At 43.7% G+C, this 16,272-nt stretch overlaps 1 protein-coding gene across 8 annotated transcripts in view; it reads left to right on the top strand.

The window, feature by feature from the left end:
- The window catches only part of PRKAR1A (protein kinase cAMP-dependent type I regulatory subunit alpha), a 73,262-nt gene that overhangs the window by 43,617 nt on the left and 13,373 nt on the right, over nt 1-16,272 (top strand). The window contains exons 1-2 of one of the 8 annotated variants that reach the window (XM_055243918.2): nt 8,647-9,050; nt 12,308-12,493. In XM_055243918.2, coding sequence (XP_055099893.1) covers nt 12,317-12,493 — 177 coding nt within the window. In that variant the 5' untranslated portion in view covers nt 8,647-9,050; nt 12,308-12,316. Of the gene's footprint in view, nt 1-8,646; nt 9,051-9,288; nt 9,485-9,819; nt 9,876-12,307; nt 12,494-16,272 lie in introns of those variants that run through there. The other 7 variants (XM_055243913.2, XM_055243915.2, XM_055243912.2 and 4 more) reach the window with 7 other exon arrangements.

The raw sequence follows: 16,272 nt of genomic DNA, 5'->3' as shown, positions 1-16,272 counted from the left end.
ACACTTGGAAGCAAACAAGATGTCTTTTAGTAAATATGGATAAACAAACTGTGGTACATCTATACAGTGGAATATTACTCAGTAATAAAAAGAAATGAGCTATCCAGTCACAAAAAGACCTGGAGGAATCTTAATTGCATGTTACTAAGTGAAGCAGTCAGTCTAAAAAGGCTACATAGTGTATGCTTCCAACTATATGGCATTCTGCAAAAAGCAAACATATGGAGACAGAATATATAAGGAGCTTGAACAACTATATAGGAAAAATTCTAATAATACAATTTAAATATGGGCAAAAGACCTGAATAGACATTTCTCGAAAGAAGACATGCAAATGGCAAACGGGCATATGACAAGATGTTCAACATCACTGATCATCAGAGAAATGCAAATCAAAACTACAATGAGGTATCATCTCACCCCAGTTAAAATGGCTTTTCCAAAAGACAGGCCGTAGCAAATGCTGGCAAGGATGTGCAGAAAATGGAACCTTTGTACTCTGTTGGGGGGAATGTCAATTAGTACAACCATTATGAAGAACAGTTTGGAGGTTCCTCAAAAAGCTAATAATAAAGCTACCATATTATCCAGCAATCCTACTGCTAGGTATATACCCCAAAGAAAGGAAATCAGTATATCAAAGAGATATCTGCACTCCCATATTTATTGTAGCATTATTCACAATAGCCACGATTTGGAAGCAACCCAAACGTCTGTCAATAGATGAATGGATACAGAAATGTGGTACAAGGCTGGGCATGGTGGCTCACACCTGTAATCCCAGCACTTTGGGAGGCCGAGGCAGGCAGATCATTTGAGGTCAGGAGTTTGAGACCAGCCTGACCAACATGATGAAACCCAATCTCTACTAAAAATACAAAAAAAAAAAAAATTTAGCCTGGCATGGTGGTGCACACCTGTAATCTCAGCTACTCGGGAGGCTGAGGCATGAGAATCACTTGAACCCAGCAGGCGGAGGTTGCAATGAGCTGAGATAGCGTCACTGCACTCCAGCCTGGCAACAGAGTGAGGTTCTGTCTCAAAAAAAGACGTGGTACAAATACACAATGGAGTACTATTCAGCCATAAAAAAGAATGAGATGCTGTCATTTGCAGCAACATGGAAACAACTGGAGGTCATTTTGTTAAGTGAAGTAGGCCAAGCACAGAAAAACTTCACGTTCTCACTTATTGGTGGGAGCTAAAAATTAGAACAACTGGACTGATGGAGATAGCAGAAGGATGGTTACCGGTGGCTGGGAAGGGTAGTGGTGGAGGGTGGAGGGGATGTAAGGATGGTTAATGGGTAAAAACTAGTTAGAAAGGATGAATAAGACACAGTATTTCATAGCACAATAGTAAAAAATAATTTAATTGTACATTTAAAAATAGTTAAAAGAGTATAATTGAATTGTTTGTAATGTAAAGAATAAATGCTTTGAGGTGATGGATACCCCAGTTACCCTGATGTGATTATTACCCATTGTATGCCTGTATCAAAATATCCCATATACCCCATAAATATATACACCTACTATGTACCCACACAAATAAAAAATAGAGAGAAAAACATAGGGAGATCAGTATAGAAATTCAGTGGTTGGACAGGCATGGTGGCTCACACCTGTAATCCCAGTAATTTGGGAGGCCAAGGCAGGCCTTTTTGAGCCCAGGAGTTCAAGACTATCCTGGGCAACGTGGCAAAACCCTGTTTCTACCCCCCAAAATACAAAAACTAGCTGGGCATGGTGGTGTGCACCTGTAGTCCCAGCTACTTGGGAGGCTGAAGTGGGAGGATGGCTTGAGCCCGGAGGTTGCAGTGAGCCAAGATCATGCCACTGCACTCCAGCTTGGGTGGCAGAGCCAGACTCTGTCTCAAAAAATATATATGTAGATAATAAAATAAAATGAAAATCAGTGGTTACCAGGGCCTTAGGGGAAGAAGAGGGATAAACAGTGGACCACAGGGGATATTTACGGCAGTGAATCTCTTCTACAGGATGCTGTAATGGTAGATGTAAATGTAATTACACATTTATGAAAACTCATAGAATATACAACAGAAAGAGTGAACTCTAATGTAAACTATGGACTTCAGTTAATAATAACATATCAGGCCAGGTGAGGTGGCTCAGGCTTGTAATCCTAGCACTTTGGGAGGCCCAAGTGGATGGACTGCTTGAGCTCAGAAGTTTGAGACCAGCCTGGGCCACATAGTGAGACCCTGTCTCTACAAAAAATATAAAAATTAGCTGGGTGTGGTGGCGTATGCCTATAGTCTCAGCTACTCAGGAAGCTGGGATAGGAGACTGGCTTGAGCCCAGGAGACGGGAGGTTGCAGTGAGTTGAGATTGAGATTGTGCCACTGCAGTCCAGCCTGGATAACAGAGCCAGATCCTGTTTCACACACACACACAAGTATCAATATTGGCTCTTCAAGTATAACAAATGTACCACACAAATGCAAGATGTCAATACAAGGGAAAACCATGTATGGAGGGATGATGAGGTGGTATCTGGGAACTCTCTGTACTTTCTGCAATTTTTTTGCAAACCTAAAATTGCTAAAACAAAAAGTCTATTAATTAGGATAATTATATCAATTTCAAATTCAGTGTTCATAAATTTTTATCGGAAGACATCCACGCCCATTCATTTACATATTGCCTATGGCCACTTTTGTGATACAATAACCAAACTGCGAAGCTGCCACAGCACCCAGATGGCTTACAACATCTAAAGCATTTACTATCTGCCCCTCCCCACTACCACAGGCCACTGATTACTCCTCCATCCTCACACCATCTCCCATCTTACCCTTAGGCCATCTTGAAAAATATTTTCCTTAGAAATCCATGCTCTCTTGCCCATTAGTTCCTCTACCTGAAATACCAGGCAGGACTAACTGGGTACCATTATATCCCAGATACCTTTTTTGGCTGGCTTTTTCTGATCACCGATGCCTGAGTTAGATGCCCTTTCAATGTACCCCCCTAATCTTACCCCCATAATTTGGCCTTTCTATTGAAAGAACTCATGTTATTGCTGGCCCCTTCAGACTGTTAAAAAAAAATTTTTTTTTTGAGACGGAGTCTCACTGTATGGCTCAGGCTGGAGTGCAGTGGCCCGATTTCGGCTCACTGCAACCTCTGCCTGCCTGGTTCAAGTGATTCTTCTGCCTCAGCCTTCCGAGTAGCTGGGACTACAGGCGTGCACCACCACACCCAGCTAATTTTTATATTTTTAATAGAGACGGGGTTTCACCATATTGGCCAGGCTGGTCTCAAACTCCTGACCTCGTGATCTGCCCACCTCGGCCTCCCAAAGTGCTGGGATTACAGGCATGAGCCACCGCGCGTGGCCCAGACTGTGAACTTTTAAGTTTGAGGTCATGGCTTATTTATCTCTGCATCCCTGTTACCTAGTACCTGCTAGTATCCACTAGTGTGGGTGATCAGGAATCATTTTATAAGGGATTCTAAACTTGGAGTCCATACATGGATGGGCTTCAGGATCTGTGACCACCTTGAAATGGGATGAAAAAGGCTATATGTGTAAGTTTGTTTGGGCTTATTTCCTGGGGAGAAAGCCCATTGTTTTCATGAGCTTCTCAAAGGGAACCATGACCAACCTCCAACAAAGAAAAAAATGAAGAATTCCTGGAAGAGTATAGGTACATGGTCAGTACAGTGCCAACCTGGATAAATTAACAAGATTTGTTGACTTTGTCAGATTGACAAAAACAAAGAAAGTTACTGATCCTAGTCAACAATCATACCATCCATGACACAAAGATCTGTGCGACAATAGCAAAGACATGGAACCAACCCAAATGCCCATCAATGATAGACTGGATAAAGAAAATGTGGCACATATACACCATGGAATACTATGCAGCCATAAAAAGGAATGAGATCATGTCCTTTGCAGGGATGTGGATGGAGCTGGAAGCCATTATCTTCAGCAAACTAACACAGGAACAGAAAACCAAACACCCCATGTTCTCACTTGTAAGTGGGAGCTGAACAATGCGAACACATGGACACAGGGAGCAGAACAACACACACTGGGGCCTGTCGGGGCGGCAGGGAGGGGGAGCATCAGCTAATGCACGTGGGGCTTAATACCTAGGTGATGAGCTGATAGGTGCAGCAAACCACCATGGCACACGTTTATCTATGTAACAAACCTGCACATTCTTCTGCACATGTATCCCAGAACTTAAATTAAATTAAAAAACAAATAAACGTACATACATCTGAAAAAAAGAAAACTGCTATCTTTTCACATTAAAAAAAAGATCTGTGTGGGTGACTGACTCATCCCTATTTTTTAAAACCTCAAATCCATGACAAAAGGTCAGCCTTGTTTAAAAACAGCTTAGGCCTAGGAGATTAGTATTCAAAGGAAGAACATTTTAGAAGAGATTCATAAAAATATCTGGACTTCACCGAATACGTGCTTGTGATAGTTAATTTTGTGTCAACTTGGGTAGGCCATGCTACCCAGTTATTGGTCAAACCCAAGTCCGGATGTTGCTGTGAAAGTATTTGTTTTGGCACATGTGGTTATCATTTAAGTCAATAGACACTGAGTAAAGCAGATTACCCTCTTTAAATGCGTGTGGGCCTCACTCAGTTGAAGGTCTTAAGAGAAAAGACTGAGGTTCCCTGAGGAAGAAGGAGTTCTGCCTTGGACTTGAGACTGCAGCATCAACTCTTCCTTGGGTCTAGGCTGCTGACCTGCCCTGCAGATTTTGGACTGCATATACCCAAAGAAATACAAATCATTGTATCATAAAGACACATGCATGCTTATGTTCATTGTAGCACTATTCGCAATAGCAAAGACGTGGAATCAACCTAAATGCCCATCAGTGGTAGTCTGGATAAAGAAAATGTGGTACATATACACCATGGAATAGTATGCAGTGATAAAAAGAATAAAATCATGTCTTTTGCAGCAACATAGATACAGCTGGAGGCCATTATCCTACGCATATTAACACAGGAATAGAAAACTACCGCACGTGCGGCCGGGCACGGTGGCTCAAGCCTGTAATCCCAGCACTTTGGGAGGCCGAGGTGGGCGGATCACGAGGTCAGGAGATCGAGACCATCCTGGCTAACACGGTGAAACCCCATCTCCACTAAAAATACAAAAAATTAGCCGGGCGTTGTGGCGGGTGCCTGTAGTCCCAGCTGCTCGGGAGGCTGAGGCAGGAGAATGGCGTGAACCCGGGAGGCGGAGCTTGCAGTGAGCCGAGATCGCGCCACTGCACTCCAGCCTGGGGGACAGAGAAAGACTCCGTTTCAAACAAAACAAAACAAAACAAACAAACAAACAAAAACAAAAAAACAAGAAAACTACCGCATGTTCTCACTTATAAGTGGGAGCTAAACATTGGTTACTCAAGGACATAAAGATGGCAGCAATAGATACCTGGGACTACAGCAATAGATACCTGGAGAGTCAGGGAGCAAGGATTTAAAAACTATTGGGTACTATGCTCACTACCTGGGTGATGGGATCACTTGTACCCAAAACCTTAGCATCACACAATATACCCAGCTAACAAACCTGCATATGTACCCCCTGAATCTGAAATAAAAGTTGAATAAATAAGTAAATATGCTATTTTTGATGAAGATATGTTTTAGATTAAGATATTTTTACTTGGAACACTTTAGTGTTAGACCCAAGTTTGCCACCTTTCTGGTTTCTTGGTTAATATTTTCAATTAATGCTCAAGATGAACACTCCTCCTTAGTTTAAATGAGCATTTGCCAGTGAGAAAAGTAGGAAGACATTTTGGCATTTGGGTGTTTGCTGGAATTAGTTATGTCTGAAACCACAATTTTGGGTCTCTTAGGAAGTATAAGTACTCAGTACCATTGTACACCGTAAGTAGGTGGTGATGGACTTTGAAATTGGAAATATGTGGATCTGTGTTTAGCCAATGGAAACTTTAGGTACAAGAATCACCAAGAAATGGACCACCAAAGTATTCCTTCCTTTCACGTTTTAGCTTTCTTAGTTCTATTCCTGCTTATCACTCGTGTTTATTTTGCTTTTATGGTTTTTGGTATTGTTTCACAAGCATTGTAACAGCAATTATGAAATTTCTTTTTCGTTTTTTGAGTGGGAAGGTCTTGCTGTGTGGCCAGGGCTGCAGTGCAGTGGTGCGATCATGGCTCACTGCAGCCTTGACCTCCTGGGCTAAAGCAATCCTCCCAGTACACGCATGGGTCACCACATCTGGCTAATTTTTAAATTTTTTTTGTAGAGACAGTGGTCTCATTGTGTTGCCCAGGCTGGTCTTGAACTCCTGGGCCCAAGGAAGCCTCCAGCCTGGGCCTCCTAAAGTGCTGGGATTACAGATGTTAGCCACCACTTAAACAGGAAAATTTACTTATAATCCCACTACTCTAGAAACATATTTTTAAACTGAGTTTCTCAAGGACACAGGCCAAAGGAAAGGCTAACAGACCTTTGAATCAAGGGCAGAAGGCCTCTGGAGAAGGGAAACCATACAGAAACTACAGTGGAACAAATGTCATTTCTGAAACATAATTTACGAATACCAACAAGTTGTTATTCTCACAGTGGCACAGTGGCACTGAAAGAACATTTGCACCATTTGGAAAGCACTGAGGCTATTTAGTTTTTCAGAACAGCTGTCTCACTGAACTCTCCCCGGGCTCAACTGTCTACTGCCCATTTCCCTTTATGTCTCCTAAAGCCCCAGCATATGAGGATTTGGCACCTAGAACAAGGTTGAGTGTGACTGACACAGGAAACGGCCCGTGGCTGGACTGGTGCCTGCATGCAGCTGAATGGGGACACACAGCCAGGCCTCAGCAAGGAAGCAGCTGTCACTCAAAGCGCTCAACTCAATGTCACCAGCTTGCTTGTTTCCTTATTCTTAGTGTCTTAACTGCACTTGGAAGGTAACACTAATGATGGGACATAGTGTCACTCTGACTTAACCTTGTAGTTTGGGTAGCTCTGCAGGAAGAGGGAGAAATGGGAAGTAAATTAACATTCATTTAATATATCCCACACTGTACTGAACACTATATATATACATATATGTAGAGAGAGAGAAAGAGAGATCTATCTATTCTGCAATGGAGAGTGATTAAGATCACTGCCTGGGTTTAAGCCATGCTAGCTGTGTGGCCTTGGGCAAGTCACTTAACTTCTCCATGTCTCATGTTTTCTTCTGTAACAATAACAACATTACCTATGTTAAGAGTTACTATGAGGATTAAGTTAATTATGGGTAAAGCCCTTAGATCAGTGCTTGGAACACAGTAAGTGCTATAGGTGTGTTTGCTGTTATTACCCTTAGTAGTTAACTTCAACAAAGTCCTGTTCATCCTTTTATGACCGAGGAAACTGACGCCCATGGAGATTAAGTCAATTACCGGACATGGCAGAGCGTGAAACCAAACTCAGATTTACCTGACTGCAATATTTTCTTCCCATAACATGACCGGGCCTGCTCAATGCTATCAAATTCCCTGTGCTGCTTGCCAGCGTAGGGTTCAGTTTATCAACCTTTCTTTGTACTGTCAAGAGTGAAATCCTATCTGAGGCTCTGTCTTTTATCCCCAATTATGATCAACCCTGGAGAAGGGCCAATGGTCAACATTTGGGGAGTCAGTGAAAGGAGAAACTTGCCTTTTCCATTCCCCCCTGTAGGGGATGGATTTTGATATCGCCTATGTATCCCTATCAGAAGGCAGTGAATAACATAACTAAATAAATCATCTGATGGACAGTACCCTTAGAGCCTGGTGGATTTGGGGGAGCAGTCGGCCTCCGAGGGCAGTGCTGTCCAATAGGAATATAATGGGAGCCATCCGTGTAACTTTAAACTTTTTAATAGCTACTTTAAGAATTAAAAAACAAAAGTGAAATTAACTTTAATATTTTACCTAATATATCAAAAATATTATCATTTCAATCTGGAATCAATATAAACATTATTGAGATACTTTTTTGTATTGTGTTGAGTTCGTTATTTACTTTAAACATACAGCCCTTGAAGTATATACAATGTTACTACAACAGCTCCTGGACACTTGCATATGTGTGTATTTTGCTTTTTTGTATTGTGTTGAATCCATTATGAATTTTAAGCACACAGCCCTAGAAATATATACAATGCTACTACAGTAGCCACTAGCCAGACACTTGCAAGTGTTTCCTTGATGGGCCTTCTTTATTGAGTTAGAGACTCGATGTGTCTAAAATTCTCCCTTTTCTTCCTCCTTAGACAGATACTCTGATGAAAAAAAAAATGGCTGAAAGAGTAAAATCGCTTTTCCTCCGATTTTCCCCCATTAGTGCAGCTTGTATGGACAGCTGCGATTTCTTGTTGGGTCACAGGGCGTTTGTGACAATCTGCACGCTCTGCTCTTCTCCCTCTGTAAGGTCAGGAGTGATGGGGGGGGCACTTCAGGTTCTAGAAGGACTCAGGCCTCCTCTTGGACCCTGGCAAAGTCCTTTCCCGCGCCTGGTTTCCACAGGGACGGTGTTGCCTGCACAGACGACAGCACCCCCGGCGGGGAGAGCGGCCCCAGCGGAGACTCGGCAGGGCTCAGGTTTCCTGGACCGGATGACTGACCTGAGCCCGGGGCCCGGGCGGCGCTGGCCGGGCACAGGATGCGCGGCCCGGAGAACGCATCCCGGCCATCCGCCCGCGCTCGGCCCCGCGGCGCAGCTGCTGCAGATCCGCGGGGGCCGCCACCTCCTCCGGGGGCTGGCAGCAACAGGACTCTCCCCGCCCCGGCCCGGGGCCCTCCCTTGAAGGGGCCGCGGGGAGGAGTCGCCCACCTGTCATCCGAGACGCCCCACGTGGGTCGGCCGGGGAGGGGGTGGAAAGGAGGGAGAAAAGGCAGAGGCGTCGAGGGAGGCCGGAGGGAGAGTGGGGTGGACAGAGGAGCGGAGGGACGACAGGGAAGCGCACGATAGCTGCGCGGAGAGAGAGCGAAGAGCAGAAGGAGGAACAAAGGCGACCCAAGACACCCAGAGAGGGACAGGTAAGGAGGGGCAGGTGAGCAGGAAGGAGGAGAGAATCGGGCTAGGGAGACTGCGGAAAGGAGAAGTGGCGGGCGTGAGGAAACTGCTGTGGATAAGAGACGAGTAAGATGGGAAGAATGGCGGAAGACTAACGACTGCAGAGTGAGGGTCCTTCCAAGAGCGACGGGGGAGGAACTGGGGCTGCTGCGCCCTTAAGGTTGCTAAGGCGACGGTTCTGGCCAGAGCGAGGCGCATTGACGTCAGTAGCCGAACGCTGATTGGCTGCGGCCAGGCCGTTTCCGGTGGAGCTGTCGCCTAGCCGCTATCGCAGAGTGGAGCGGGGCTGGGAGCAAATCGCTGAGGGAGCTCGGTAGTCCGCCGCCTCGCACCCGCAGCCTCGCGCCCGCCGCCGCCTGTCCCCAGGTGAGTGGGGTCGGCCGGGGGCTCAGGCGAGGTGAGCTTCGTCGCTTCGCAGCCGGTTTGGGGGAGCTGGACCGATCCAAGATGGCGTCATGGGGAGCGACCTGCAGGGGGACGGCCGCACCCCCTGCCCCTCCCCGGCCCGGCGGGCGCCTTTCCGCAGGCCTCACGCCCCCGGCTCTGAGTCTGCATCCCCAAGGCCGTTTGGGCGTCGGCTTTGGTGCGGGGCTCCCCAGCCGCCCCGCTCGCGCTCGCTGCCCCCACCCCACGGCGCCTGGGGCCCTGGGCCCTCCGCGGCCCTCCCCGGCCGCCTTCGCCCCCGCGCGCCGCGGCCTCCTCGCTCACCCTCCCCCATTTCCTGAAGGACAACGGCTCTATTTTACTGGGGTCCGCCATCGTCTCGTCCGCCGGTCCTGGCTTTTCTTGTAAGCCGGCAGTTTTCCTCTCCACTTCTGACGACTCGTCATTGCTAGCAGTAGCCTTTCCTCTCCATAGGGGTGTGATCTTTCCCCCAACACGACGGTCTTAGTCGGGCTTCTGAATTTCCTTTTGTCCCCTTTCACCTCTCTCCCTTTCCCAGTTTTTTCCCCTGAGGCCGCCTCGCCACCACTGTGGCCGCCTCGCCACCACTGTGGCCTTCCGACTGGCGTAGCTTGAAGTCTCGGCTTCCCTTCATTTTGTGGTCATGACCGTGGCCTACGTGAAGTGAAGGGCATTTTCCTGCCCTTCTTCTAGAAAATACAGGGTACCTATTAACCCCTTCAGCTCAGAGCTTGTGGTGACGACCGTCCTACTCCTTGAGAGATTCTCAAGAGATCCGTCTTTTTAGCAGAGCGAGGAAAGCAAACACTTCCTCAAGATGACCCTAGGGGAGCCGTAACTTGGCTGGTCTAAGGGGGTGCGGTCTGAATCAGGAACAGTTTCTCAAAGTGTTTTTATTTATTTCCCAGGATGTAATCCTTTCGAAACAATTTTGTCGCAGCTGAATTTTCAAAAGAATGAATCTGAGTGTTTTGTTTTACATAGAGACAATGCAGCGAAAGTTTTAAAGCAGTTAAATTGTGTGTGGGGAGGGAAGGCTAGGTTGTTGGGCTTTACAAATGAGTACACATAGAGAATCCAGGTAACTCGATTAAAAATATTAAGACTGTGAAGTCTGGTTATTCAGGGATTTACATGGTGACTGCATTAATCTTGGTACATTTCTGTTCGTATACTGTCTTATTACCAGTGGCTATCTTTTTGGTTTTTGTAATATATTAGTTGTTTCAAACAAAAACACAGTTTCACTCCTTAGGCCCAGTTCTGTCATCTCTACCAGCCAAAGACCTGATCTTAGAATGATTGATCAGTTGAATGTTCTTGAAATATGACAGTGCTTTGAAGCATGAAAGATCTGATTTATGGTTGTTCTTGGTGGCCTTTAAGTATTATTTGAAATGCAGACAATTCTACTGAAGTGGATTTTCAGTTCATGTGATTGCCTGACCTGGAGAAGTGGCTTGTATAAATCTATCCTAAAGTAAATGCGCGTTTTTTGTTTTTTTTTCTTCCTGTTTAAAGTAGCAGCATGATTATTTTTCCATGGCTTCTAATTTACGTGGTTGTCTTGGAGCCACAAACTTTCTAATGGTCTGTTAATTAGTCTACTTGTTGACCTTTATGGTGAAAGTTGTCAAAACAAAATGAGTAACAGTGTAGCACTTTAGAATAGCTCTTTACTCTGGTAATTCTTTCTATAAGTTCTTTTAAATTTACAGTTTCATCTCTAGTTTACAATGCATTATAATTGGAAAAGTCTAATTAGTATTGAATTCAGTTGCTGAGTGGAGGGGAACACACTTGTCTTCTACTCTTAAGTGCTTAGTAATTAGGAGTTGGAAGGAAAACAGTATATGACCCTGTTGTTAAATTACTAAACTTTTAATTCTAGGGTAAGGTTAGCTGCTCATTATTATCTCTGTTTGCTTTACTTTACATAAAGGTACCATAATTTGAATCCTCTAAAATCCATTAAATGCAATTTATCCATTAAATGTAATCCATTAAATGCAATTTATCTATTGAATCTTCATGTAAGTTTGAAACTTAAGTGTTTTAACATTATCCTGTCAAGATGAAGAAAATATTTTGCCAATTTTCTGTCCAAATGTTTTAGAGTTTATGTGGTAAAAATTCTCCCCTCCCCCAACTAAAGATTTTCCTTTTACCACTAGTGTATTATCATTTAGGGGTGGAATCTGGCAAACGATTCTGGAATAAAGGTTGCTTTTAAAACTCATCTGAATTTTCTTGTGTGTTTTTAAAAATTTTGATTACGCTAGTTAGTTGGCTAATCAGATCCTCACTCCAGTGGTTTGCTCTGTGACGTTAGGATACTCCCATGGGATAGAAGTTACATATAGGGAATGTCAGATATTCTTCATTGTGCTGACTTGCTTTCGCTTACAGTTGACTTGTGTGCCCTGGTAATTCTGTGTCCTGTTTACCGTTTACCTACTTCCCACGTCATCATGATTTCTTTTGAGGGAGAACTGAATGAAATTCCCTTAAGGGCCTGACTTTCAGCACCCGCCTCTGCAGAGGATAGTGGCTCATACTTCCTCTCAGGAGTTGAGGTTATCGACTCTCACTGTTGCCTACAGAGCACAGATCCTGAACTAAATGAAACATTTACTTGGAATAATGCTAATTCTGTACATATTTTATTCCCTAGTCCCCACTTACCTGCTTAAAAACAAAATCTACTTAGAAAAAAAATCCCTATGAATCAGTTGCCTAATGAATTTAGCAAGTTAAATGCCAGATTGGCATTTTGCTTTATAGTTTATACAAGCATATGTGTGTTTTTTTCTAGCAGAGAACCATGGAGTCTGGCAGTACCGCCGCCAGCGAGGAGGCACGCAGCCTTCGAGAATGTGAACTCTACGTCCAGAAGCATAACATTCAAGCACTGCTCAAAGATTCTATTGTGCAGTTGTGCACTGCTCGACCTGAGAGACCCATGGCATTCCTCAGGGAATACTTTGAGAGGTTGGAGAAGGTAAAAATAAATGTGGGGAGATGATGAGGTGATTGTGACAGTTGTTACATTTAATAACTGGAATGTTACTAATTTGTATTTTTTGGAAGAAAAGGAATCTGACTGAATAAAAAGCCTAAAACAGAATTTCAAATAAGAAATACAGTTAAGGCATTTGTAGTAATTTAGAAATTCTTAATTAGTAGAATTTATCAGAAAAATGAACCTGTATGCTAACTGTACTTGGCTAATAAAGGGTTTCCAAACAATTCTTTGTAACTTTTTAAATTAGTGTGTAGAACTATACCAGATAAAACTGATCAGAAGTAGTATAGCAGTTCTATGAATAAGTAATTCTGTAGTACTTGAAGGCAGTTAATGCTCCTCCCATTTTGAACAAAGCAAGTAAGCGTAGTAAATCTTCTCCAATTTTTAAAACTAGTGTAATGAAACATGAATCTAGCTTGTGACTGATATATCAAAAGTTTTCAATTAGATTTGGTCCATTTTAGTGTAGAGTATATCTGATGAATTACCGTAGAGATACTGAGATTGATGTTCCTCAAAAATTTTACTCCATATTATTGGTCAGGACTTGTTGCGCCTTGAAAAAAATTAATCCAATTTTTATTCTTTTTTGCTCTTCCTCCTTGCGTGTAGGTCATTGTGACCTACGTATGTGGCATATGTTTTTCTAAGTAAAGTGATAATTTTACATCAGGGATAATTGAAGCAAATGAATGCTTCAATTGAATGCTTCAATTCATCTCCCTCAAGAAACGATGAATGAAAAAGTCTGGGTTACCAAATATTTTGAATAGTTTATGTGATTCGCTTCTGTAAATCAGTGAGATAAACTTACAGATTTTCTTGTGCATGTGGAAGTTATGAGGTGGTTCATAATGATTATGAATCAATTGAAATGATACATTTCTTTTGGCATATGATTATCTAATTGTATAATAGAAATAATTTGCGTTATTTTCCATTGGTTTTTATAGTTTCTTATAATCAGTATAGTTTATTAGTAAAAGAATCTGTACTAAGCTTTAAAAAGTATTTGGGTAGCTCAATGATCAGGTATTTTCTATTTTCTTTAAAAACTGATTGTTAAAATTTGTATTTAGTACGGTGATCAGAATAATTAAAAAAAAAAAAACTAGTCACTGTGAATGTTGCTTTGCTGTCTTAGAATTATAGTAGATATTCTGACTTTCTCTTATTTATGCAATTTCCAAATCATGGAAGTGTTGTAGAGCCAGGTCATAGATGTAGCTTGTTTTGAAGTCAAGTGCGTTCCTGGAGATCCGGTTTTGAAATGGGTCACTGTAAGGTGATCCCTCTTCTTTGGACATCAATAGAAACCATCAAATGAGAGGATTAAGTTGGTGAGACATTAAGTGTGTATCTTTTTATAGGGAGTGTTGAATGTGTGATACTAGTTTCAAAGCTTGTAGTTGCCACAGTACTGTTTAAAGACTAACAAAGGTGGAAAGCAAGAAATAATTATTAAAATGATCTCTTTGCAGATGGGATTTTTAGATTTAATGTGTTTCAGCTTCTTTAACTTTTAATAATTAAAGTTACAGTTCAACATGGTTTTTGCTGTAATTCAAGGGTCTTTGTTCACATGTATACATTCCTTCCAGGGTTGAATATAGATACCTGGACCTTTAAGTAACTAGATTTTCAACTTGTTTGTGGGTCATAGTTCTGTGTATTAGGTGTTAATTTGTATGTTAGTCTATTAGTCCCTTGTCATGCTGCTAATAAAGACATACTGAGGCTGGGTAATTCATAAAGGAAAGAGGTTTAATTGACTCACAGTTCAGCATGGCTGGGGAGGCCTCAGGAAACTTACAATCATGGCAGAAGGAGAAGCAAACCTGTCCTCTTCACATAGCAGCAGCAAAGAGAAGTACAGAGCAAAATGGGAAAAGTCCCTTATAAAACCGTCAGCTATCGTGAGGACTCACTCACTACCATGATAACAGCATGAGGGTAACCCCTCCCCGCCCCGCCATGATTAAATTACCTCCCGTCAGGTCCCTCTCAGGACACATAGGGATTATGGGAACTACAATTCAAGATGAGATTTGGGTGTGGACACAGCCAAACCATATCATTCCGCCTCTGGCCCCTCCCAAATCTCATGTTTTCACGTTTTGAAACACAGTCATGCCTTTCCAACCATCCCCGAGAGTCTTAATTCATTCCAGCATTAACTCACATTTCAAGTCCAAAATCTCATCTGAGGCAAGGCAAGTCCCTTCCACCTATGAGCCTGTAAAATCAGAAGCAAGTTAGTTACTTCTAGGGGCATTGGTTAGATACACCCATTCCAAATGGGAGAACTTGGTCAAAACAAGCGGACTGTAGATCCCGTGCAAATCTGAAATCCAACAAGGCAGTAATTAAATCTTAAAGTTCCAAAAGGATCTCCTTTGACTCCCTGTCTCACATTCAGGGCACACTGATGCAAGAGGTGGGCTCCCGTGGCCTTGGGCAGCTCCGCCCCTGTGGCTTTGCAGGGTACAGACCCCCTCCTGGCTGCTTCCATGGGCAGGCGTTGAGTGTCTGCTGCTTTTCCAGGTGCATGGTGCAGTCTGTTGGTGGATCTACCATTCTGGAGTCTGGAGGATAGTGGCCCTCTTCTCGTACCTCCACTAGGCAGTGCCCCAGTGGGGACTCGGTGTGGGGGCTCCAAACGACCCCACATTTCTCTTCGCACTGCCCTAGCAGAGGTTCTCCAGGAGGGCCACGCCCCTGCAGCAAACTTCTGTCTGGGCATCCAGCATTTCTGTACATCTTCTGAAATCTAGGGGGAGGTTGCCAAACCTCAGTTCTTGACTTCTGTGCACCCACAGGCCCAGCACCACTTGTAAGCCACCAGGGCTTGGGGCTTGCACTCTCTGTAGTAATGGCCAGAGCTGTACCTTGGCCCTTTTTAGCCAAGACTGGAGCTGAAGCAGCTGGAACACAGGGTACCATGTCCTGAGGCTGCATAGTACAGGAGCCCCAGGGCATGGCCTAGGAAACCATTTTCCCCTCCTAGGCCTCTGGGCCTATGATGGGAGGGGCTGTCCTGAAGGTCTGTGACATGCCCCGGAGACATTTTCCCCATTATCTTGGTGATTAACATTTGGCTCCTTGTTACTTATGTGAATTTCTGCAGCAGGCTTGAATTTCTCCCCAGAAAATGGGATTTTCTTTTCTATTGCTTTGTCAGGCTGTAAATTTTTCAAACTCTGCTTCCTTTTGAATGCTTTGCCGCTTAGAAATTTCTTCCACCAGATACCCTAAATCATTTCTCTCAAGTTCAAAGTTCCACACATTTCTAGGGCAGGGCCAAAATACTGCCAGTCTCTTTGCATAGCAAGAGTCACCTTTACTCCAGTTCTCAAGTTCCTCATCTCCATCTGAGACCACCTCAGCCTGGACTTCATTGTCCATATTACTATCAGCATTTTGGTCAAAGCCATATAAGAAGTCTCTAGGAAGTTCCAGCCTTTCCCACATCTTTCTGTCTTCTGAGCCCTCCAAGTCTCTAGGAAGTTCCAAACTTTCCCACATTTTCCTGTCTTCTTCTGAGCCCTCCAGACTGTTCCACCCTCTTCCTGTTACCCAGTTCCAAAGTTGCTTCTACATTTTTGGGTATCCTTGTAGCAGCACCCCATGCTCTGTGGTACCAGTTTACTGTAGTCTGTTCTCATGCTGCTAATGAAAGACATACCCAAGACTGGGTAATTTATAAAGGAAAGTGGTTTGACTCACAGTTCCTCATGGCTGGGCAGGCCTCA

This window comes from Symphalangus syndactylus, chromosome 14 (assembly GCF_028878055.3).
Source record: "Symphalangus syndactylus isolate Jambi chromosome 14, NHGRI_mSymSyn1-v2.1_pri, whole genome shotgun sequence".
In the NCBI taxonomy this organism is placed as follows: Eukaryota; Metazoa; Chordata; class Mammalia; order Primates; family Hylobatidae; genus Symphalangus; species Symphalangus syndactylus.
This window is presented reverse-complemented; position numbering and strand designations above follow the sequence as displayed.